The 22,667-nt window shown below is 59.2% G+C and overlaps 1 protein-coding gene across 1 annotated transcript in view; it reads left to right on the forward strand.

The window, feature by feature from the left end:
- Window positions 1-2,688: 2,688 nt before the first annotated feature.
- LOC131569160 (adhesion G protein-coupled receptor L1-like) overlaps window positions 2,689-22,667 on the forward strand; it is a 55,039-nt gene continuing 35,060 nt past the window's right edge. The window contains exons 1-5 of the mRNA XM_058821385.1: window positions 2,689-2,797; window positions 8,343-8,420; window positions 8,496-8,709; window positions 11,131-11,240; window positions 16,852-16,866. Coding sequence (XP_058677368.1) covers window positions 2,689-2,797; window positions 8,343-8,420; window positions 8,496-8,709; window positions 11,131-11,240; window positions 16,852-16,866 — 526 coding nt within the window. The remainder of the gene's footprint in view (window positions 2,798-8,342; window positions 8,421-8,495; window positions 8,710-11,130; window positions 11,241-16,851; window positions 16,867-22,667) is intronic.

Genomic DNA, 22,667 nt, shown 5'->3' on the forward strand with positions numbered 1-22,667 from the left:
GCTCCGATTGGGAGGGGTCTCTGCAGTTCCGGCGGCGGCCGCAGGGGGCAGTGCTGGGTGGGGGAGGGGTCTCTGCAGGTCCGGCGGCGGCCGCGGGCGGCGCTGCCGGGCCGGGAGGGGCGGGCGGGGGTCCCGCACTTCCGGCGGCCGCCGTTGGGGGGAGCCCGCGGGCGCGGGGCGGTGCGGGGGGGTCGCGCCGCGATCGCCGCATGGAGCTGAACCCGCAGGTACGGGGGGGTCCGGGGGGGTCCGGGGGCGCCGTTTGGGTCTGGGGGAGCGGCCCCCCGGGGCAGGGGGGGATGGGGAGGCCGGGGGGAGCCGCCCCCGCAGGTGCGGAGGGGCCGGGGGGGCGCTGGGAAATGGGGAGGGGATGAGAAAGGGGTGTCGGTAAAATGGGGGGGTTGGAATGGGGGAGATTGAATGGGGGGGGGTCGCGTGAATCTGGGGTGGGTCCCGCGAAAATGGGGGGGGGGGTCGTGGGAACTGGGGGCTCCCGAGGCGCTGGGGAGGGGCCGTGAAAAGAGGGGGGCTGGGAAAACGGGGGGAGGGTGAGCGCTGTCCCGGGGGGCCGGGGGTGACATTTGGGGGGGGGAGCAGGGCGGGGGCCGGGGATAAAGGGGGGAGTGGGGAACAGGGCGGGGGCCGGGAATTGAGGGGGGTGGGCGCTGAAAAGGGGGGTGCGGCCCCTCCCGACCCCCCCTCATCTGGGACCCTCCTGGGGGGGACGCGGTTTTTCCCCCCCCCCCGGGGAACTGAGGCGGGGGGGGGAGGGGGGGTGGGGACCCCCCAAGTATTTTGGGGGAGGGGCTGGGGGGGGGTCCGCCCCCGCCTCAGTTTCCCCAAGGGGGGGGTGGAATTGGGGGGGGGGCCGATGTCGCGCGCAGAGCATTCTGGGATGGCGCTGCGCCCCCCCCCATCATTCTGGGTGGGGGGGGTGTGATGGGGGGATTCTCCCACAATGCACGTCGGCGCCGTCGCCCCTGGCAACCCGGGGCTGAGCTTCCCACAATGCACCGCGGCCGCATCGGCCCCTGCGCGGGGTGAGGGGGGGGCCGGGGGGGTCCCGGGGGGGGGGGGGCGGGGGCGGATGATCGATAATCGATAATCGATAATCGGCTCTGACCCCCCCAGGGGGCCACGGATTGGGGCCGGGGGGGGCTCCGATCCCGGCGGGATTTGGGGGGAGCAGATGGTCCGGGGAGGGTGGGGGGGGGTTACAGAACATCAGGGCCCCCCCGGATTTGGGGGGAGCTGGACCTCCCTGGATGGGGGGGAGGGGCAGGCGCCGGTCTGGGGGGGGGGGTTGGTGCAGGGGAGGGGGGGAGGAATTTGGGGGGGGCTCGGATCCCCTCAATTCTGGGGGGCACAGATGGGGGGGGCGGACAGCGCGGTGCCCCCTCCCCCTCCATTAATTCACCTCCTCATTAATTCACCCCCTCATTAATTCACGTCCACATTAATTCCCCCCCATTTATTCAGCCCCTCATTAATTCATCCCCTCAATAATTTCACCCCACTCATTAATTCACCCCCCAATTTATTTAACCCCCTCATTAATTTACCCCACAATTAATTTAACCCCCCCTCGTTAATTGAACCGCCCCCCATTAGTTCAGGCCCCCTCATTAATTCACCCCCTCATAAATGACCCCCCCATTAATTTAACCCCTTATTAATCCCCCCCCATTATTTCCCCACTCAATAATTACCCTCACATTAATTTAACCCCTCATTAATTTCACCCCCTCATTAATTCACCCGCCAATTTATTTAACCCCCTCATTAATTTACCCCACAGTTAATTTAACCCCCCTCATTAAATGAACTGCCCCCATTCGTTCAGCCCCCCTCATTAATTCACCCCCGCATAAATGACCCCCCAATAATTTAACCCCTTATTAATTCACCCCATTGCTTATCCCCCTCAATAATTACCCCTAAAATAATTTAACCCCTCATTAGTTACCCCAATAATTGATTGTCCCCCATTAATTCACCCCCTCATTAATTCACCCCCTCAATAATTTCACCCCCTCATTAATTCACCCCCCAATTTATTTAAGCCCCCGCAATAATTCCCCCCATTAATTTAACCCCTTATTAATTCACCCCATTTCTTACCCCCCTCAATAATTACCCCCACATTAATTTAACCCCCTCATTAATTTCCCCCCTCATTAATTACCCCCACATTAATTTAACCCCTTGTTAATTCACCCCCATTATTTTCCCACTCAGTAATTATCCTCACATTAATTTAACCCGTCATTATTTCCCCCATCATAATTTCCCCATTAATCAATTCCCCCCTCATTAATTCTCCCCCATTAATTGATCCCCCCATTAATTCCCCCCATTAATAATTCCCCCTCCATTAATTCCCCCCATGAATTAACTCCCCCCTCATTAATTACCCCCATTGATCCCCAGGGTCCTCCACCATTAATTCCCCCCATTAATTGATCCCCCCCATTAATTCCCCCCATTAATGAATTCCCCCTCATTAATTCCCCCATTAATTAACTCCCCCCTCATTAATTACCCCCATTAATCCCCCTGCCTTCCCCCCCCATTAATTGCCCCCCATTAATGAATTCCCCCCTCATTAATTCCCCCCTCTCCCGTTTTTCTCTCCCCAGCTCGGATCCCCCCGCTGAGGTTGGGGGGTCCCCGCGCCCCTCCCCCGCCATGGCGCGCCCCTCCCCCACCCCCGGCCCGGTTCCATTCCCGCTCCCGGTTCCGCTCCCGGTTCTGGTCCCGGTGCTGCTGCTGGGGCTGCTGCCCTCGGGCTGCCACGGTGAGGGGGCGGGACAGGGGAGGGGGCGGGAGACGGGAGGGGGGTGGGCGACACCCCAGGGATGTGAGGGGTGTGTAAGGGGCGTGTAAGGGCAGTGAAATGCGTGTGCAATGCCCCAGGGGTGTTAGGGGTGTACAACACCCCCGGGTGCCCAGCTGTGTGTAAAGGGCTGTACAATACCCCAGGTGTGTACGGGGTGTGTAAGGGATTGTGTAAGGGATGGTGTAAGTGGTGTGTAAGGGGTGTGTAAGGTGTGTACAACACCCCAGAAGTGCCCAGGGGTGTGTATGGGTTGTGCAAGGGCTGTACAATACCCCAGATGTGTAAAGAGTGTGTAAGGGCTGTGTAAGGGCTGTGCAAGGGCTGTACCATATCCCAGGTCTGTAAGGGGTGTGTAAGGGGTGTGTAAGGGCTCTACACAATACCCCAGCTGTGTAAGGGCTGTAGAATACCCCAGGTGTACAAGGGGTGTGTACGTGGGGTGTAAGGCGGGTGTAATGGGTGTACAGCACCCCGGGGTGTAATGGGTGTGTGAGGGGTGTAACAAGACCCCAGGGGTGTAAGGGCTGTGTGAGGGGTGTGTAAGGGCTGTACTACTCCACAGGTGTGTAAGGGCTGTGAAATGGGTGTACAATGCCTCAGGGGTGTGAGGGGCGTGTTAAGGAGTGTGTAAGTGTTGTATAAGGGCTATACACAACACCCCAGGTGTGCAAGGGGTGTGTAAGTGCTGTGAAAGGGCTGTAGAGTACCCCAGGTGTACAAGGGGTGTGTAAGGACTGTATAAGGGGTGTGTAAGGGCTGTACACAACACCCCAGGTGTGCAAATGCTGTGGAAGGGCTGTACAACCCCCTAGGTGTACAAGGCGTGTAAAGGGGTGTGTAAAGTGTGTACAACACCCTAGGGGTGTGTAAGTGCTGTTAAAGGGCTGTACAACACCCCAGGTGTATAAGGGGTGTGTAAGGGATTGTGTAAGGGATGTGTAAGGGGTGTGGGAGGTGTGTAAACACCCCAGGGGTGCAAGGAGCATGTAAGGGCTGTACGACAGCCCAGGTGTGTAAGGGCTCTGAAATGGGTGTGCAATGCCCCAGGGGTGTAAGGAGTGTGTAAGGGATTGTGTAAAGGCTGTGCAAGGGCTGTGAAATGGGTGTACAACACCTCAGGGGTGCCCAGGGATGTGTAAGGGATGTGCAAGGGCTGTGAAATGGGGTATAATACCCCCAGGGTGTGTAAGGGATGTGTAACACCCAGGTATGTAAAGAGTGTGTAACACCCAGGTGTGTAGGGAGTGTGTAAGGAGTGTATAAAGGGTGTTAAGGGGAGTGTAAGTGCTGTGTAAGGGCTGTACAATACCCCTGGTCTGTAAGGGCTCTGTAAGGGCTGTGTAATGGGTGTGCAACACCCCAGGGGTGCCCAGGGGGGGTGTGAGGGGTGTGTAAGGGCTGTACAACACCCCAGGTGTGTAAGGGGTGTGAAAGAGCTGTGAAAGGGGAGTGTAAGGGCTGTGTAATGGGTGTACAATGCTCCAAGGGTGTAAGGTGTGTGTAAAGGGTGTGTAAGGTGTGTACAACACTCCAGGGATGCCCAGGAGTGTGTAAGGGCTGTACAACACTCTGCCCCCTGTGCAAGGGGTGTGTAAGTGTTGTATAAAGGCTATATACAATACCTCAGGGGTGTAAGTGCTGTGAAAGGGCTGTACAACACCACAGGTGTGTAAGGACTGTGTGAGAGTTGTGTAAGGGGTGTTTAATGGGTGTGCAATACCCCAGGGGTGTAAGGGGTGTGTAAGGCCTGTGTAAATGGGTGAACAATTTGTGAAATGGGTGTACAATGCCCCAGGGGTATAAAGGGTGTGGAAGGGATTGTGTAAGGGGTGTGTAAGGTGTGTATAAGGTGTGTACAACACTCCAGGGGTGCACAGGGGTGTGTAAGGGGTGTGAAAAGGCTGTACAATACCCCAGGGGTGTAAGGGGTGTGTAAGAGGTGTGTAAGGTGTGTGTAAGCGCTGTATAAGGGCTGCACAATAACCCAGGAGTGCAAGGGGTGTGTAAGGGCTGTGTTAGGGGTGTGTAAGGGCTGTACAACACTCTAGATGTGTAAGGGCTGTGAAATAGGTATACAATACCCCAGGTGTACAAGAGGTGTGTAAGGTGTGTGTAATGGGTGTACAATACCCCAGGTGTGCCCCGGGGTGTGTAAAGAGTGTGTAAGTGCTGTGTAAGAGCTGTACAACACCCCAGGTTTGTAAGGGGTGTGTAAGGGGTGTACAACACTCTGCCCCCTGTGTAAGGGTTTTTGTAAGGTGTGTACAAACACTCCAGGGATGCCCAGGGGTGTGAAAAGGCTGTACAATACCCCAGGTGTGTAAGGAGTTTGTAAGGGGTGTGTAAGGGCTGTACAATCCCCCTGGTCTGTAAGGGGTGTGTAAGGGATTGTGTAAGCGATGTGTAAGGTGTGTACAACACTCCAGGGATGCCCAGGGGTGTGTAAGGGGTGTGAAAAGGCTGTACAATACCCAAGGTGTACAGGAGCTGTGTAAGGGGTGTGTAAGTGCTGTGAAAGGGCTGCACAACACCCCAGGTGTGTAAGGAGTTTGTAAGGGGTGTGTAAGGGCTGTACAATACCTCTGGTCTGTAAGGGGTGTGTAAGGGATGTGTAAGGTGTGTACAACACTCTAGGGGTGTGTAAGAGCTGTACAGCACCCCAGGGGTGTAAGGGGTGTGTAACGGCTGTGAAATGGGCGTACAACACCCCAGGTGTGTGAGTTATGAGAGGAGTTTGCGAGAGGCGTGCAAGGGCTGTGCAAGAGCTGTGTAAGGGCTGCACAACACCCCGGGGGTGTAAGGGGCGTGTAGAGGGTGTGAAAGGGCTCTACGACACTCCAGATGTACAAGGTTTGTGTAACATTTGTGCAAGCCTGGTGCAGCACCCCAGGTGTGCAAGGGTTGTGTAACAGGTGTGTAAGAACTGTGTAAGGGGCGTGTAAGGGGTGTGTAAGGGACATGCAAGGGCTGTGTGATGGGTGTGTAAGAATTGTGTCTCTACAACACCCCAGTGGTGCCCAGGGGTGTGCAAGGTGTGCAAGGGCAGTACAACCCACCAGGTGTGTAAGGAATGTGTAAAGGCTGTGCAAGGGATTGTGTAAGAGCTGTGTAAAGCCTGTGCAACACCCCAAGTGTGTAAGGGGTGTGTCCGAACAACACCACGGGGGTGCCTAGGGGTGTGCAATGGGGAATGTAAAAGGTGTGTAAGGAATGTGTGAGGTCTGTACACCGACCCAGGGGTGTATCTGTAAAGCACCTCAGGGGTGCACAGGGGTGTGCAAGGAGCGTGTAAGGGCTGTGCAAGGCCTGTGTCACAGCCCGGAGGTGCCTGGGGGTGCGAGGGTTGTGAAATGTTTGTGCAAAGGGTGTGCAGGGATTGTGTAAGGGTTGTGTAAGAGTTGTGTGAGGGTTGTGTAAGGGCTGTGCAAGAGTTGTGTCTGTACAACACCACAGAGGGGCTCAGTGGTGTGCAAGGGGTGTGTAACGCTTGTGGAAGGGCTGAGCAGCACAACAGAGGTGGCCAGGATTGTGCAAGGGGTATGCAAGGAGTGTGTAAGGGGTGTGTAAGGAGTGTGTAATGGAGGTGCGAGGAGTGTGTAAAGGGTGCATAAGGGTTGTGCAGTGACTGTGTAAGAGTGTGTCAGGAGTGTGTAAAGAGTATGTAAGGCATGCATAAGAAGTGTGTAAGAGGTGTGTAAGGAGTGTGCAGTGTGTGTGTGAGTGGTGTGTAAGGAGTGTACAACACCCCAGGTGTGTAAGGGGAGTGTAAGGAGTGTGCAGTGACTGTGTAAGGGCTGTGCAATGGGTGTGTAAAGGATGTGTAAGGGGTGTGCAGTGAGTGTGTAAGAGGTGTGCAAGGAGTATCAAGGGTTGTGTAAAGGGTATGTAAGGGGTGTGTAAGAAGTGTGTAAGGGCTGTGTAAAGGGTGTGTAAGGAGTGTACAACAGTCCAGATATGTAAGGGAGGTGTAAAGAGTGTGGTGAGTGTGTAAGGGGTGTGCAAAGAGTGTGTAAATGGTGTTTAAAGGGTGTGCAAGGGCTGTGTAAGGGGTGCGTAAAGGTTCTGTAAGGGGTGTGTAAGAAGTGTGTGGTGACTTTGTAAGTGATGTGTAAAGGGTGTGTAAGTGGCATGGAAGGGTTGTGTCAGGGCTGTGTAAAGGCTGTGTAAAGGCTGTGCAATGAGTGTGCAATGAGTGTGCAAGGCTGGCACAACAGCCCTGAGCTGGGCCCGGCTCTTGGGGTGCCCCAGAATCTGGGGATGGGAAATTTGGGATTGGGGGATGCGGGTTTGGGGGGTCCCGGGAGTGTGGGATGGGGGGTCCCACGTGTCTGAGATTGGGATATCCAGGTGTTGGATTTGGGGTCCCGGGTTCCCAGCATTGGCGGAGCTCAGGTGTGTCAGATTTGGGGGATCCCAGGTGTTTGTGATTGGGGGGTCCCAGGTGTTTGGGACTGGGGATCCTGGTGTGGAGGCCTGGGGGGTGTCTGAATTTTTTGGGGACCCAAACATCCATCAGAGGTCTCAGGTACCACGGATTTGGGGATTCCAGGTGTTTGGGATTGGGGTCCCAGGTGTTTGGGATTGGGGATCCAGATGTTGAGGCTTGGGAGGCTCTGGATTTTTTGGGGGACCCAAACATCCATCCGAGGTCTCAGGTACCACGGATTTGGGGTCCCAGGTGTTTGGGATTTGGGGATCCCAGGTGTTGGGATTGGGGGGATCCCAGGTGTTGGGATTGGGGGGATCCAGGTGTTGAGGCTTGGGGGGGCCTCTGGATTTTGGGGGACTCAAACATCCATCCGAGGTGTCAGGTACCATGGATTTGGGGTCCCGGGTGTTTGGGATCTGGGGTCTCAGGTTCCCAGCGTTGGGGGAACTCAGGTGTGTCAGATTTGAGGTCCCAGGTGTTTGGGATTGTTCCCGATGTCAGGGAATGGGGACCCAGAATTTTGGGGAACTCCAAGCATCCATTGGGGTCCCTGGTTTTGGGGATTTGGGGTCCCCCAGTGTACAGCTATGGGGGGACCTGGTGTACAGGATTGGGAATTCCCAGTGCCAGGGGGTGGGATCCCAGGTGTTTGGGATCGGGGGGACCCTGGAGTTTGGGGTCCCAGGTGTCAGGGACTGGGGGAACCCAGGGGTGTCAGGGATCCAGGTGTTTGGGGTTGGGGATCCCAAGTGTTTGGGTCTCAGGTGTTTGGGGTTGGAGTTTCCAGGTATTTGGGATTTGAGGGCTGGGGGCTGCAGGGCTGGGGGTGCCCAGGGCCCCTGATTTGGGGTTTAGGGTCCAGGTGGTCCCTGCACCCCAAGGGCTGAGCGGGGCACAGAGGTGGGAATGAGGGACCCCATCTGGGGTTCCCTGACCCCATTTGGGGTTCCAGGGCTGATCCAGGGGGTGCCACCATTTGGGCTGGCACAGCAGGATTGGATGTTTGGGGTACCCCGGGTGTTTTGGGGTTACCCAGAATGTTTTGGGGATCCCTGATCCTGTTTGGGGTTCCAGGGCTGATCTGGGGGGCGCTGCCATTCGGGCTGGCGTGCCGGGAAGTGGTGTGTGAGGGGTACCTGCTGGAGGTGTGGGGTTTTGGGATACCCCGGGGGTTTTGGGGTTTCCTGACACCATTTTGGGGTTCCCTGATCCATTTTGGGGTTTCAGGACTGATCCGGGGGGCGCTGCCGTTCGGGCTGGCGCGCCGGGAGCTGGCGTGCGAGGGGTACCCGCTGGAGCTGCGCTGCCCCGGCAGCGACGTCGTCCTGGTGGCCGACGCCAACTACGGCCGGACCGACGACAAAATCTGCGACGCCGACCCCGGGCAGATGGCGAACGTGCAGTGCTACCTGCCCCAGGCACAGCCCATCATGGCCCAGAGGTGACACTGGGGGAATGGGGACACTGGGGACACTGGGGGCACTGGGGATGGTGGGGACACTGGGGGCATTGGGGGCACTGGGGACATGGGGACATCAGGGACCCAGGGCAGATGGCGAAAGTGCAGCGCTACCCGCCCCAGGCACAGCCCATCATGGCCCAGAGGTGACACAGGGCCACTGGGGGAATTGGGGACAGTGGGGGGACATGGGGACACTGGGGACAGAGGGGGTATTGGACACATTGCGGGTATTGGGGACGTTGGGGGTATTGGGGACATTGGGGCCGTTGGGGACATTGGGAGAATTGGGGACACTGGAGGGCATTGGGAACACTGGGGACACTGGGGGCATTGGGGGGACATGGGGACATCAGGGACCCCGGGCAGATGGCGAACGTGCAATGTCACCTGCCCCAGGCCCAGGCCATCATGGCCCAGAGGTGACACTGGGGGACCGGGGACACTGGAGGTATTGGGGGCATTGAGGACACTGGGGACAGTAGGGACATTGGGGACATTGAGGGCACTGGAGACATTGGGGGTATTGGTGACACTGGGGATACTGGGGATGTTGGGGACGTCAGGGACGTTGGGGACATTGGGGACACTGGGGTCATTGGGACATTTGGGACATTGAGGGCATTGGAGACATTGGGGGCATTCGTGGCACTCAGGGCAATGTGATCATTGGGGACATTTGGGGACATTGGAGGAATTTGGGATACTGGGGATATTGGGGGGATTGGTGACATTGGGGACACTGGGGACATTGGGAAGGTGCAGGAGGTTGGGGACATGGGGACAGGCAGGTGACAGGAACACAGCAATGGGCTTGGGGACATGGGGACAGAGGGACACTGTGGGGACACAGGGACAGGGTGGGACATGGGGACATTGTGCGGACACAGGGACCTGGCCCTGGCCCTGCACATGATGGCACAGAGGGGACATGGGGGTGACACGGGGGGACACGGGGACGTGCAGGGGACATGGGGACATGTGGAAGGCTGGGGACACTCTGGGGACACAGGGACAGGCACACAGGAGGGTGGGACATGGGGGAGCAGGAACATGCTGGGGACATGGCCCTGTGGTGCCGTGGGGACACCTGGGGACAGTTGGAGGCGTGGAGGTGGCACGGGGGGGACACAGGGACACTGAGGGACACGTGGGGTGGGTGGCCCTGGGGACAACACGGGGGTGGCACAGCTTGAGGATGTCCCTGTGTCCCTACGGCGTCCCCCCCACCCCAGGGACGTTGGTGGTGGCACCTGAGTCCTGTGTCCCCAAGTGGCAGGGCCACACCTGTGCCCTGCCCCGTGTCCCCACTGTCCCCACTGTCCCTGTGTCCCTGTGTCCCCACTGTCCCCATGTCCCCACTGTCCCTCTGTCCACACTGTCCCACTGTCCCCACTGTCCCTGTGTCCCTCATGTCCCTAGTCCCATGTCCTGTGTGTCCCCACTGTCCTGCTGTCCCTGTCCCCATGTCCCTGCTCGACATCCTCTGTGTCCCCATGTCCCCTCACTGTCCCCATGTCCCCTCAGGTCCCCTGTCCCCCTGTGTCCCTGCTGTCCCCCTGTGTCCCCCAATGTCTCTGTGTCCCTTTGTGTCCTGTGTCCCGCCCATGTCTCCTCATGTCCCCGTGTCCCTATGTCCCCCTGTGTCCCCCCTGCTGTCCCCTGCTGTTCCCTCATGTCCCCCTGTGACCCCCCACTGTCCCCCAGTGTCCCATGTCCCTCTGTGTCCCTGATGTGTCCCCTGTGTCTGTGACATGTCCCCGTGTCCCTGACATGTCCCTGATGTGTCTCTGTGTTCCCACTATCCCGTGTCCCTGCCGTGTCCATGACATGTCCCTGACATGACCCCATGTCCCCGCTGTGTCTGCCATGTCCCCCCATGTCCTCCCCATGTCCCTGCCGTGTCCCTGCCCTGTCCCCGTGTCCCCATGTCCCTGCCATGTCCTTGCTGTGACCCTGCCCTGTCCCTACCGTGTCCCCCCTGTCCCTGACATGTCCCCTGTCCCTGTCCGTGCAGTGTCCCCGTGTCCCCTGTCCCTGATGTGTCCCCATGTCCCCCTGTGTCCCTGCCCTGTCCCTGCCGTGTCCCCCCATGTTCCCATGTCCCTGCCCTGTCTCTGCTCTGTCCCTGATGTCTCCCAATGTTCCACCCCGTGTCCCTGACGTGTCCCTGTGTTCCCCTGTGTCCCCGTGTCCCCTGTCCCTCACATGTCCCCATGTCCCTGTCCGTGATGTGTCCCCGTGTCCCTGCTATGTCCTCCCATGTCCCCGTGTCCCCTGTCCCTGATGTGTCCCTTTGCGCCCCTGTGTCCCTGCCGTGTCCCTGTGTCCCCTGTCCCTGCCATGTCCCCCATGTCGCTGCCATGTCCCTGCCGTGTCCCTGACGTGTCCCCGTGTCCCCAGGTGCAATAACCGCACTCAGTGCGTGGTGGTCGCCGGCTCCGACGCCTTCCCCGACCCCTGCCCGGGCACCTACAAATACCTGGAGGTGCAGTACGACTGCGTGCCCTACAGTGAGTGCTGCCCCACAGATCCTGCCCCATAGCCCTGCCCCATAGATCCCATCCTGTCCCATAGATCCCATCCTGCCCCATAGATCCTGGCTCACAGCTCCCCAGAGCCACCCCTGTGCCAGCCCCTACAAATACCTGGAGGTGCAGTACGACTGCGTGCCCTACAGTGAGTGCTGCCCCATAGATCCCATAGATCCCGTCCTGCCCCATAGCTCTGCCCCACAGCTCTGCGCTGTCCTGCCCCACAGTACCCCCAGTCCTGGCACCTATAAGTACCTGGAAGTGCCATTGGTCCCCCACAGGGATTGCTGCCCCACAGCTCTGCCCCATAGCTCTGGCCCATAACCGTGCCCCAATGGCTCTGCCCCACAGCTCTGCCCCATAACCCTGTTCAGTCCCACAGCTGTGCCCACAGCCCTGCCCTATAGACCCTGCCCCACAGCTCTGCCCCACAGTGCCCCCACAGCTCCACAGCACCCAGAGGTGCACCTGGGGAGTTCTGCCCCACAGCACCCAAGGGGCCTCACAGTGTCCCAGTGTCCCACCCCGCAGCACCCATGGGGACTCCACAGGGATCTCACAATGCCCCCATGTCCTACCCCACAGCACCCATGGAGCCCCATGGAGCCCCACAGGGACCCCACAGCCCCCCAAGACCCCCAGCCCCCAACCCTGGGGGCACCTTTGGGGTGTGGGGTGGGACTGGAGGGGTCTCAGGAAGCCCCCAGGTGTGTGCAGGGGTTGTGCCCCCCTGGGTCCCCTCGTGTCGCGTTTGTCCCCCAGGCCGGGCTGTGACCCCCCAGTGCAGGTGCTGTGACCCCCAGCCCCAGCGGGCTCTGTGTGACCCGGGGGTCCCGGGGGGTTTTGGGGTGACCCCGTCTCTCCCCAGGCGCCGTCGCGGGACCCCCAGAACCCCCCCGGCCCCTCCCCCATTTTGCTTTGCAGCTGCCACCGGAGCCGCCCGAGGGAGCAGCCGGACAGGGCCGGACACAGCACCGGGACATGGCACGGGGACACGGCACGGGCACGGCAGGGACGCGGCAAAAACACAACAAAAACACACCCAAAACATGGCCAGAACCATGCAAAAAACACGCCCAAAACACACCAAAAACATGGCAAAAAACATGCAAAAAACACAGCAAAAACACAGCAGGAACACGGCATAAACACACCAAAACCACAGCAAAATACATGCAAAAACACAGCAAAAACACGGCACAGACACAGCAGAAACACAACAAAACCATGGCAAAAAACACGGCAAAACCACACCAAAAACATGGCAAAAAACATGGCAAAACACGGCACGGACACAGCAAAAACACACCAAAAACACGGCAAAAAACATGGCCTAAACCATGCAAAAAACACGGCAAAAAACAGGGCAGGAAAAGGGCAGGAATACACAGCAAAAACATGGCAGGAACACAGCAGGAACACACGAAAAACATAGCAAAGACATACTAAAAACAAGGCCAAAACCATGCAAAAACCACGGTAAAAACATGGGAGGAACACAGCAGGAACATGTGAAAAACACAGCAAAGACACGCAAAAAACACATGGAAACCATGGCAAAACCATAGCAGCAACAGGGCAGAAACATGGCCAAAAACATACAAAAATCGTGGCAGGAACACGTGAAAAACACAGCAAAAATCACTCAAAAACCACATAAAGACCATGGCAAAAACACAGGAAAAACATGGCAGGAACAGGACAGGAACACGCAAAAAACAATGAAAACAATGGCAAAGACATGGTGAAACCATGCAAAAACCATGGCAGGAACATGCAAAACCATGGCAAAATAACACCAAAAACATGGCCAAAATCATAGCAAAAACCATGGCAAAACCACGCAAAACCCACACCAAAAATGCACCAAAACCATGGTAAAATTACACCAAAATCATGGCAGGAACACGCAAAAACCACGGCAAAACAACACCCAAAACAAGCAAAATCGTGCAAAAACCATGGCATAACCACGCAAAAACCACACCAAAACTAGACTAAAACCACGCAAAAACCACACCATAACCATGGCAAAAACATGCAAAAACACACCAAAACCAGACCAAAACCACGGCAAAACGACACCAAAAACATGGCTGAAACCACGGCAAGAACCATGGCATAAACACGCAAAATCCACAGCAAAACCACACCAAAACCACTCAAAATCCACACCAAAACCATGGCCAAAACCACACCCAAAATGCCCCAAAACCACAGAGGGAGCACGTGCCAGCCCCAGGGCTGCAGGACCCCAGCCCTCACCTGGACAGGGAAACACCCCTGGATAAATAAGCACAGCTGGACAGGGAAACACACGTGGACAAATAAACATACCTGGGCAGGGAAACACAGCTGGGCAGGGAAACACATCTGGACAGGTAAATACACTTGGGATAGTTAGACACACCTGGGGTGGGTAAACACACATGGCCAGGTGAACACACCTGGACAGGTAAACACACCTGGGGCAGATAGACATGCCTGGATAAATAAACACAGCTGGGCAGGTAAATACACCTGGGGCAGATTATCAGACGTGGGGCAGATAAACGCATCTGGATAAATAAACACAGCTGGTCAGGAAAACACATCTGGGTAGGTAAATATGCCTGGGGTAGGTAAATACTGCTGGACAGGTAAACACACCTGGGCAGGTGAACACATCTGGATGGGTTTAACACACCTGGGCAGGTAAATGCACCTGGACACACTAAGGACATGGTGAACACCTGAGCGTGTGATGTGTGTGCTAAATGCACACCTGACATGGGTAGAACACACCTGGGCATACTCAGGGCACACCCAGCATGGGTTAAACACACCTGGGCATACTCAGGCCACACCCAGCTCACACCTGCACATGCCAATGCACACCTGGTGTGCAGGGCAGGGCAGTCACACACCTGTGTGTGTCAATGCACACCTGGCATGAGTTGAACAAACCTGAACACATTCAGGACACGCAGCTCACACCTGTGTGTGCTAAATGCACACCTGGTGTGGGTTAAACACACCTGGGCACGCTCAGGACACACCCAGCTCACACCTGTACATGCCAATGCACACCTGGTGTGCAGGGTGGGGCAGTCACACACATGTATGTGCCAGTGCACACCTGGCGTGGGTCGAGGGTGCCTGAACACACTGAGGGTGTGCCAAGCACACAATCAACACCTGGACACACCTGTGCACGCTAAGCACACAGTGAACACACCTGAGAGCGCTCTGTGCACACCTGAGCATGCTAAGGACATGCTAAGTGCACACCCTGCACTCTCAAGGCACACCTGGTGTGCAGGACGGTGTGCGTTAAACTCACCTGGGCCAATGGTGAGGGTGAGGACACTCCAGGTGCACACCTGAGCATGTGAAACACACACCTGGTGTGAGAGCAAAGTGAGGGACACGCCTGGGCACACCTGGGCACACCTGGGCACATTAACACACACTAATTACTCATTAAGTACAGGCTAATTACACACCAGGCACACATTGATCACACAGCAGGAACACTCAGAGCACAGTCAGGGCACACTCACACTCAGTCTCTCACACACACACACACACACACACACACGCTCACACACACACTCAGTGCACATTCACACACACACACACACACACTCGCACACACACTCAGTGCCCACTCACACTCACACACCCACACATTCACACTCACAGACACACTCACACACACTCACACACACACTCGCACACACACTCAGTGCCCACTCACACTCACACACTCACATACCCACACATTCACACTCACACACTCACACACACTCACACACACTCACACTCACACTCAGTGCCCACTCACACACTCACACACACTCACACACACTCACACTCACACTCAGTGCCCACTCACACACTCACACACACTCACACACACTCACACTCACACTCAGTGCCCACTCACACACTCACACACACTCACACACTCTCACACTCACACACACTCACAGTGCACACTCACACACACACTCAGTGCACACTCACACTCACACTCACACTCGGTCCCTGCCGCTCGGGGGGCGTGTCCATCCGGGGGTGGGGGAGGGGCGGGGCCGCCTCTTTCCTTTGCAGGAGCTGCTGGAGCCCCGCCCCCCCCCGCGCCCCTCCCCCATCGCCGTCTCTCTCTGCAGGGCGGGGGGAGGGGCGGGGGGGGCAGGAGAGCGGGGGAGGGGAGCCCTGCGACCCCCCGTGTGTCCGTCTGTCCGTCCATTTGTCCATCTGTCCCTGTGTCTGTCTCCGTGTCCCTCTGTCCCCATGTCTGTCTGTCCATCTGTCTGCCCCCGTGTCTATCCCTGTGTCCATCTGTCCCTGTGTCCATCTCTGCCTGTGTCCATCTGTCTGTCCCCGTGTCCGTCTGCCCATCCATCACCTCTGTCCATCTTCCCCACCCAGGCCGTCCGTCTGTCCCCTCCACGGCTCCCTCTGTCCCTCCTCCCTTCCCATTGACTTTTCCCCATTTCTGTCCCTCTGTCCATCTGTCCCTCTGTCCAGCTCTTTGCCGTCCCTCTGTCCATCCTCCTGCCCATCCTGATGTCCATCTGTCCCTCCACCTCTCCGTCCGTCAGTCCCTCCTGCCATGTGTCCATCCCTCCATCCCTCCATGTCCCCCTTGTTCCTCTGTCCATCCCCGTGTCCGTGTGTCCATCCCTGTGTCCGCGTGTCCATTCCCATGTCCATCTGTAGATCCCATGTTCATCTGTCCATCTGTCCATGTGTCCATCCCGTGTCCATCTGTCCATCCCTGTGTCCGTGTGTCCATCCCCATGTCTATCCCATGTCCATGTGTCCATCTTGTGTTTGTCCGTCCATCCCATGTCCATTTGTCCGTGTGTCCGTCCTGTGCCCATCTGTCCATCCCATGTCCAGCTTTGTGTCCATCCTGATGTCCATCCTATGTTTGTATGTCTGTCCCATGTCCATCTGTCCATCCCTGTGTCCATCCTTGTGTCTGTGTGTCCATCCTTAGTCTCCATCCCCTTGTCCATCCCATATCCCTCTGTCCATCCCATGTCCATCTGTCCATGGGTCCATCCCATGTCCGTGTGTCCATCCCTGTGTCCGCGTGTCCATCCCATGCCCGTGTGTCCATCCCCTGTCTATCCCGTGTCCATGTGTCCATCTGTCCATCTATCCTTGTGTCCCTGTGTCCATGCCTGTGTCCATCCCCTGTCCATCTGTCCGTGTGTCTGTGTGTCCATCCCGTGTCCCCGTGTCCGTGTGTCCATCTGTCCCCGTGTCCGTGTGTCCATCCCGTGTCCCTGTGTCCGTGTGTCCATCCCAATGTCCATTGGTCCATCTGTCCATCCCGTGTCCGTGTGTCCGTGTGTGGGTCCCGCTCCCCCCGCAGGGTTTGGGGGTTCCCGGGGGGTTTCGGGGTCCCCCCGGGCTGGGGGGGCCGGAGCCGTTTAATCTCTCTTCTCTTTGTCTCCTCTCTCGACCCCCCTGCCCCCCCTCCCCTCCCCCCCCTGCCCGTGTGACCCCGCACCCCTCCCCCACCCCGCACCCCGCCCCTCCCCCCCCCCCCCCCCCCGCTCTCTCCCGCCTTTTCTTCCGGTGCTAAAAATAGAAGTGGAACAAAAAGGTAACACGGACCCCCCGCTCCGGCCCCCCCGAACACCCCCAAACCCTCCTGACCCCCCAAAACCCCATCCCGACCCCCCCAGAGACCGCCAAACCCTCCTGAGTCCTCCCGACCCCCCAAAACCCTCCCAAACGCCCCAAACCCTCCTGATCCCCCCCAGACCCCCCCTAAAACTTCCCGCGCCCCCCAACCCATCCCAAAATCCGCCCCCTGCCCCACCCCCCACCCCTGAACCCCCAAACCCCTCCCAGACCCCCCCAGACCCCCCCAGCTCCCCCTTGTTCCTGCACCCCAAATACCCACCCAAACCCCTCCCCCCCTCCAGAGTGACCCCAAATCCTCACCCCCCCTCCCCCGCTGACCCCGCACCCCAAATCCTGCCCCTCCCCCAATCCCCTCCCCCACCCCAAATCCTGACCCCCCCACCCTGAAATCCCTCTGCCCCCCCCACCCTCTGCCCCCCCACCAATTCCTCCCGCCCCCCCTCCCCCATCCCCTGAACCTGAACCCCCAAATCCTGCCCCCCTTTCCCCTCCCCCCTCCCCCATTCCCCTCCCCCCAGGTCGCCAACACAGGGGGGGGTCATTGCCCCCCCCGTAATTAACTCTCATTAATTTGGGGGGACCCCCAGACCCCCCATCCCTTCGGGGGTCCCCGGGACCCCCCAAAGTGCCCCGAGCCCCCCCAGGACCCCCAAACCTTGGGGAATCCCCGAGGTGTCCCCACCCCCCCCCCCCGAATTTGGGGAGGCCCCGCCCCCCATCAGGTCACCCCCCAAAATGGGGGGAGAGGGGCAGCCCTGGGACCCCCCCGGTCCCTCTGAACCCCCCCAAATCAAAGAGCTCCCCAAAAATAAACCCCAAAATTCAACCCAAAAATAAATAACCCCAAAAATAATCCTCCAAAATAATCCTGAGGGACAGCTCGGGGGGGCCGGGGCAGTGCTGGGGTCAGCAAAGGTCAGTCGGGGTCAGTTTGTGTCAGTCAGGGTCACTCAGGGGTCAATCAGGGTCAGTCAGGGTCACTCAGGGTCAGTTTGGGGTCGGGGTGCAGCTGTGGATCAGTGAGGGTGAGTTTGGGTCAGTTTGGGTCTATCTCAAAAACTATTTGAGATAGTTGGGGTCAGCTGGGGTCACTCAGGGGTCAGTTTGGGGCAGTCAGGGTCAGTTGGGGTCAGTTGGGGTCACTCAGGGGTCAGTTTGGGGCAGTTTGGGGCAGTCAGGGTCAGTTGGGGTCAGCCAAGGTCAGCTGAGGTCACTCAGGGTCCATTTGGGTCAGTTTGGGGTCAGTTTTGGGTTGGTGTGCAGCTGTGGGTCAGTGTGGGTCATTTGGGGTCAGTAAAGGTCAATTGGGGTCAGTTGGGGTCAGTAAAGGTCAGTTGGGGTCAGTTGGGGTCAGTTTGGTCACTCAGGGTCAGTTGGGGTGAGTTTGGGGCAGTTGAGGTCAGTTAGGGGCAGTTTGGGTCACTCAGGGTCAGTTTGGATCAGTTTGGGTCATTTGGGATAATTGGGGTCAGTTGGGGTCACTCAGGGGTCACTCAGGGTCAGTTCAGTGTCACTCAGGGGTCACTCAGCAGTCAGTTCAGGGTCACTCAGGGGTCACTCAGGGGTCACTCAGAGGTCATTCCGGGGTCACTCCGGGGTCACAGCCAGGGCGTCGCCCCCGTGTCCGTCTGTCCGTCCATGCGGGAAGGAGGGGGGGGGAGGGGCGGGGCGGTGTCCGGGCAGGGCGTGGCAGGGGAGGGGCGGGGCCTGCGGGCAGGAGGGGGCGGGGGCGGGGGCGGGGGCGGGGCCGCGGCTTCTTCCCACAGGTGCCGGAGCGGGGGGCGGGGCCTAACGTGTCTCTCTCCTCCTCCTCCTCCCGCAGGGCCCGGCCACGCCCCCCCGGACCGCGGGGCCCCCCCGAGCCTGTGAGTCTCCCCTCCCCCACCCTCCCGGGGACCCCCGAAAACCCCAAAAAACCCCGGAGGAAAAGGGGGGGCTGCGGCACGGCCGGGCGGCACACCTGGACACAGCTGGATCCATGTGCGCACCTGGATGGGCACAGCTGGACACAGCTGGATCCGTGGGCACACCTGGATGGGCTCACCTGGATTTGTGTGCACACCTGGGCACAGCTGGATCCATGGGCACAGTTGGATGGGCACAGCTGGATCCCGGGCTCACCTGGATTTGTGTGCACACCTGGGCACATATGGATCCTGGGTGCACCTGGATGGGCACATCTTGATGGGCACAGCTGAATCCTGGGCACACCTGTGTCCTTGTGCACACCTGGGCTCACCTGGGCTGTGCACACCTGGGCTCACCTGGGCTGTGCACACCTGGGCACACCTGGATCCATGTGCACACCTGGGTGGGCTCACCTAGATCCTGTGCACACCTGGATGTGCACACCTGGATGGGTTCACCTGGATGGGCTCACCTGGGCTCACCTGGATCCTTGTGCACACCTGGATCCTGGGCTCACCTGGATGGGCTCACCTGGATGGGCACACCTGTGAACACCTGTGCCTTGTGCACACCTGGATCCTTGTGCACACCTGGGATGTGCACACCTGGGCACACCTGGATGGGCACACCTGGATCCTGGGTGCACTTGGATGGGCTCACCTGGGCTGTGCACACCTAGGCACACCTGGATCTGTGTGCACACCTGTGCATACCTGGCATGTGCTCACCTGGATCCTTGTGCACACCTGGGGCCTGTGTGCTCCCAGTCCTCGTGCACACCTGAGCTGTGCACACCCAGGCACACCTGAGCTGTGCACACCTGTGCACACCTGGGGCTGTGCACTCACAGGTGCCTGTGCACACCTGGATCCAGCTGCACGTCCAGGTGTGCCCCCTGCACACGCAGCCCCCGCGGCCCCCTGCACACGCGTGTGCGACAGGGCACAGGTGGGGCAGCACACGCACCTGGGTAGGTATGACAGGGACATGCACCTGGGCAGGTGTATCAATGACACACACCTGGGCAGGTGTGACAGGGAGACACACCTGTGTGAACACAAACACTCAGGAAGATGTGACAGGGACACAGTGACACACAGCTGGCCAGGTGTGACAGGGACACACCTGGGCAGATTTAACAATGATACACACCTGGACAGGTGAGACAGTGACACACACCTGTGTGAGCACAAACACTCAGGAAGGTGTGACAGTGAGACACACCTGGGCAGGTGTGACAGTGACACACACCTGGGCAGGTGTAACAATGACACGCAGCTGGGCAGGTGTGACAGTGACACACACATGTGAGCTTGCACAGGTAACGGCCACAGGTGTGAACACAGAGTGACGCAGGTGTGGCAGCTCTCGCACACCTGAATGTGCAAATGTGCTGCTGCCTGAACACACCTGCACACACCTGAGCACACTTGGGCACACACCTGTGCTCACACCTGTGCTCAAACCTGTGCTCACACCTGTGACCACCTGCACACACACCTGGCTCACACCTGGGCTCACACCTGGGCTCACACCTGCTCACACCTGAGCACACACCTTCACAACCCACTGTGCAAACACACGGCCAGGTGAACACGTGCCCACATGCGTGTGCAAATGGGCTCACACAGGTGTGTGTGTGGCTGCACAGGTGTGTGCACCCCTAGAACAGAGGGAGGTGTGCTCACACCTGTTCACATGTGCACATGTAAACACACCTGTGCTCATCTGCACACACCTGTGCACAGACCTGTTCTCACACCTGTGTGCACACCTGTGCTCAGCTTTTCACTGCTTTGTACACCTGGGCTCACACTTGTGCACACACCTGTGCTCACCTGTGCACACCTGTGCACACCTGTGCTCAGCTTTTCACAGCTTTGTACACCTGGGCTCACACTTGTGCACACACCTGTTCACACCTGTGCACACCTGTGCTCACATATTTGCACACCCGTGTCACACCTGTGCACACCTGTGTCACACCTGTACTCACACCTGCGCACACTTGTGTGCTTACACCTCTGTGCTCACACCTGTGTCACAACCTGTGTCACACCTGTGCTCACACCTGTGCTCACATATTTGCACACACCTGTGTCACACCTGTGCTCAGCTTTTGCACACCTGTGCTCACATCTGTGCACACCTCTATGCTCACACCTGAGCTCACACCTGTACACACCAGCACACATATTTGCACACCTGTGCGCACATATTTGCACACCTGCTCACACCTGTGCTCACCTGTGCCGCCCCGCACACGCGTGTCTGTCCCGGCCCCTCCCCCTCGTGCCGCGCCCCGGGCGGGGGGCGTGGCCAGGCTGAGGGGGCGTGGCCAGGGTGGCACTGGGGGGGTCCCAGCCTGGCCCCCGCCCCAGGGGAGCCCCATCCCCCCATCCCCCCCCCGCGCAGAGACCCCGTGGGGGCGGGGCTTTGCGGCGGGGTTTGGGTTTTTGGGGGGCGGGGTCTCTGCTCTGGGGGTCCCCCCGTGTCCCCTCCCCGTGTCCCCCCCCCGTGTCCCCGTTCTCTCCCGCAGCTCTAACCCCCCCGTTTCTCTCCCCCAGCCTCTCTGCAGCGCCAGCGGACACCGGGACCACGCGCGACCCCCGAACCCCCCCAGCCCCCCAAAACCGGGGGGGGTCCCCCCAAAACCCCCCCCAGCACCGGGGACCCCCCGGGGGACCCCGAGCCCCCCCCCAACCCTCCCCGTGTTTCGGTCGCGCTCGATCGTCCCTGGCTGTGGGCCCGGGGGGGAGGGAGGAGCCCCCCCATTTAGAGCGCCCCCATTTAGGGCCCCCCATTTAGGGCCCCCCCATTTAGGGCCCCCCCCCCGATTTGAGCCCCTCCCGTTTTAGGGCTCCTCCACAAACAGAGCTGCCCCGCCCCCCTCAGGGTGACCCCCATTAAAGGGGTCCCGGGTTGGCGGGGGGGGCTCGGCCCCCCCTTGTCGCCATTGCCGGGGACAGTCGGGGTGTCCCCCCCCTCCCAATACCCCCCCCATTCTGTCCCCTCCCCCTCTGTCCCCTCCCTCGATAAGGGACCCCCCCCTCCCCCCCCTCCCCCTCCCTCCCCCCCGTGTCCCGCTCCCTCCCCCGGGTCCCCAAAATCCCCCCGGGGTTGGGGTCCCCCCCCAGCCCCCCCCGTGGGACCCCCCCAGTCGCTGATGGAACGCTTCTCTTTTCTCTCCTGTTCTCGCTGTGTCCCCATCCCCGTGTCCCCCCCCACCGTGTCCCCATCCCTCTCTGTCCCCCCATTGTCACCCCCTCTGTCCCCCCATTGCCACCCGTGTCCCCATGTCTGTCCCCTCCCCGTGTCCCCCGCCCGTGTCCCCATCCCCCTCTGTCCCCCTTCACTGACACCCCCCCCATTGCCACCCCTCCATTGTCACCCCCCATTGCCACCCCCTCATTGTCCCTCTGTCCCCCATTGCCCCCCGTGTCCCCTGGTCCGTCTGTCCCCTCCCCCGTGTCCCCTCCTGTTCTCCCCGTGTCCTCCTTCTGTCCCCTCACTGCCACCTCCCTATTGCCACCACCTCCATTGCCAACCCCTCGCTGTCCCTCTGTCCCCCATGGCCCCCCATGTCCTCATGTCTGTCCCCTCCCGTGTTCCTGTGTGCCTCCACGCCTGTCACCGTGTCCGTCTGTCCCCTGTGTCCATCCCTGTCCCCTGTGTCCATCCCCGTGTCTGTCCCCTCTTCCATCCATCCATCTGTCCCCCTGTGTCCCGGTCTGTCCCCGTGACCGCCATCCACCCGTGGCCCCCGTCTGTCCGTGTCTGTCGCTCCGTCCCTGTGTCTGTCCCCCGTCCATCCATCTCCGTGTCCGTGTGTCTGTCCCCATCCCCGTC

This window comes from Ammospiza caudacuta, chromosome 29, assembly GCF_027887145.1.
Source record: "Ammospiza caudacuta isolate bAmmCau1 chromosome 29, bAmmCau1.pri, whole genome shotgun sequence".
NCBI lineage: Eukaryota > Metazoa > Chordata > Aves > Passeriformes > Passerellidae > Ammospiza > Ammospiza caudacuta.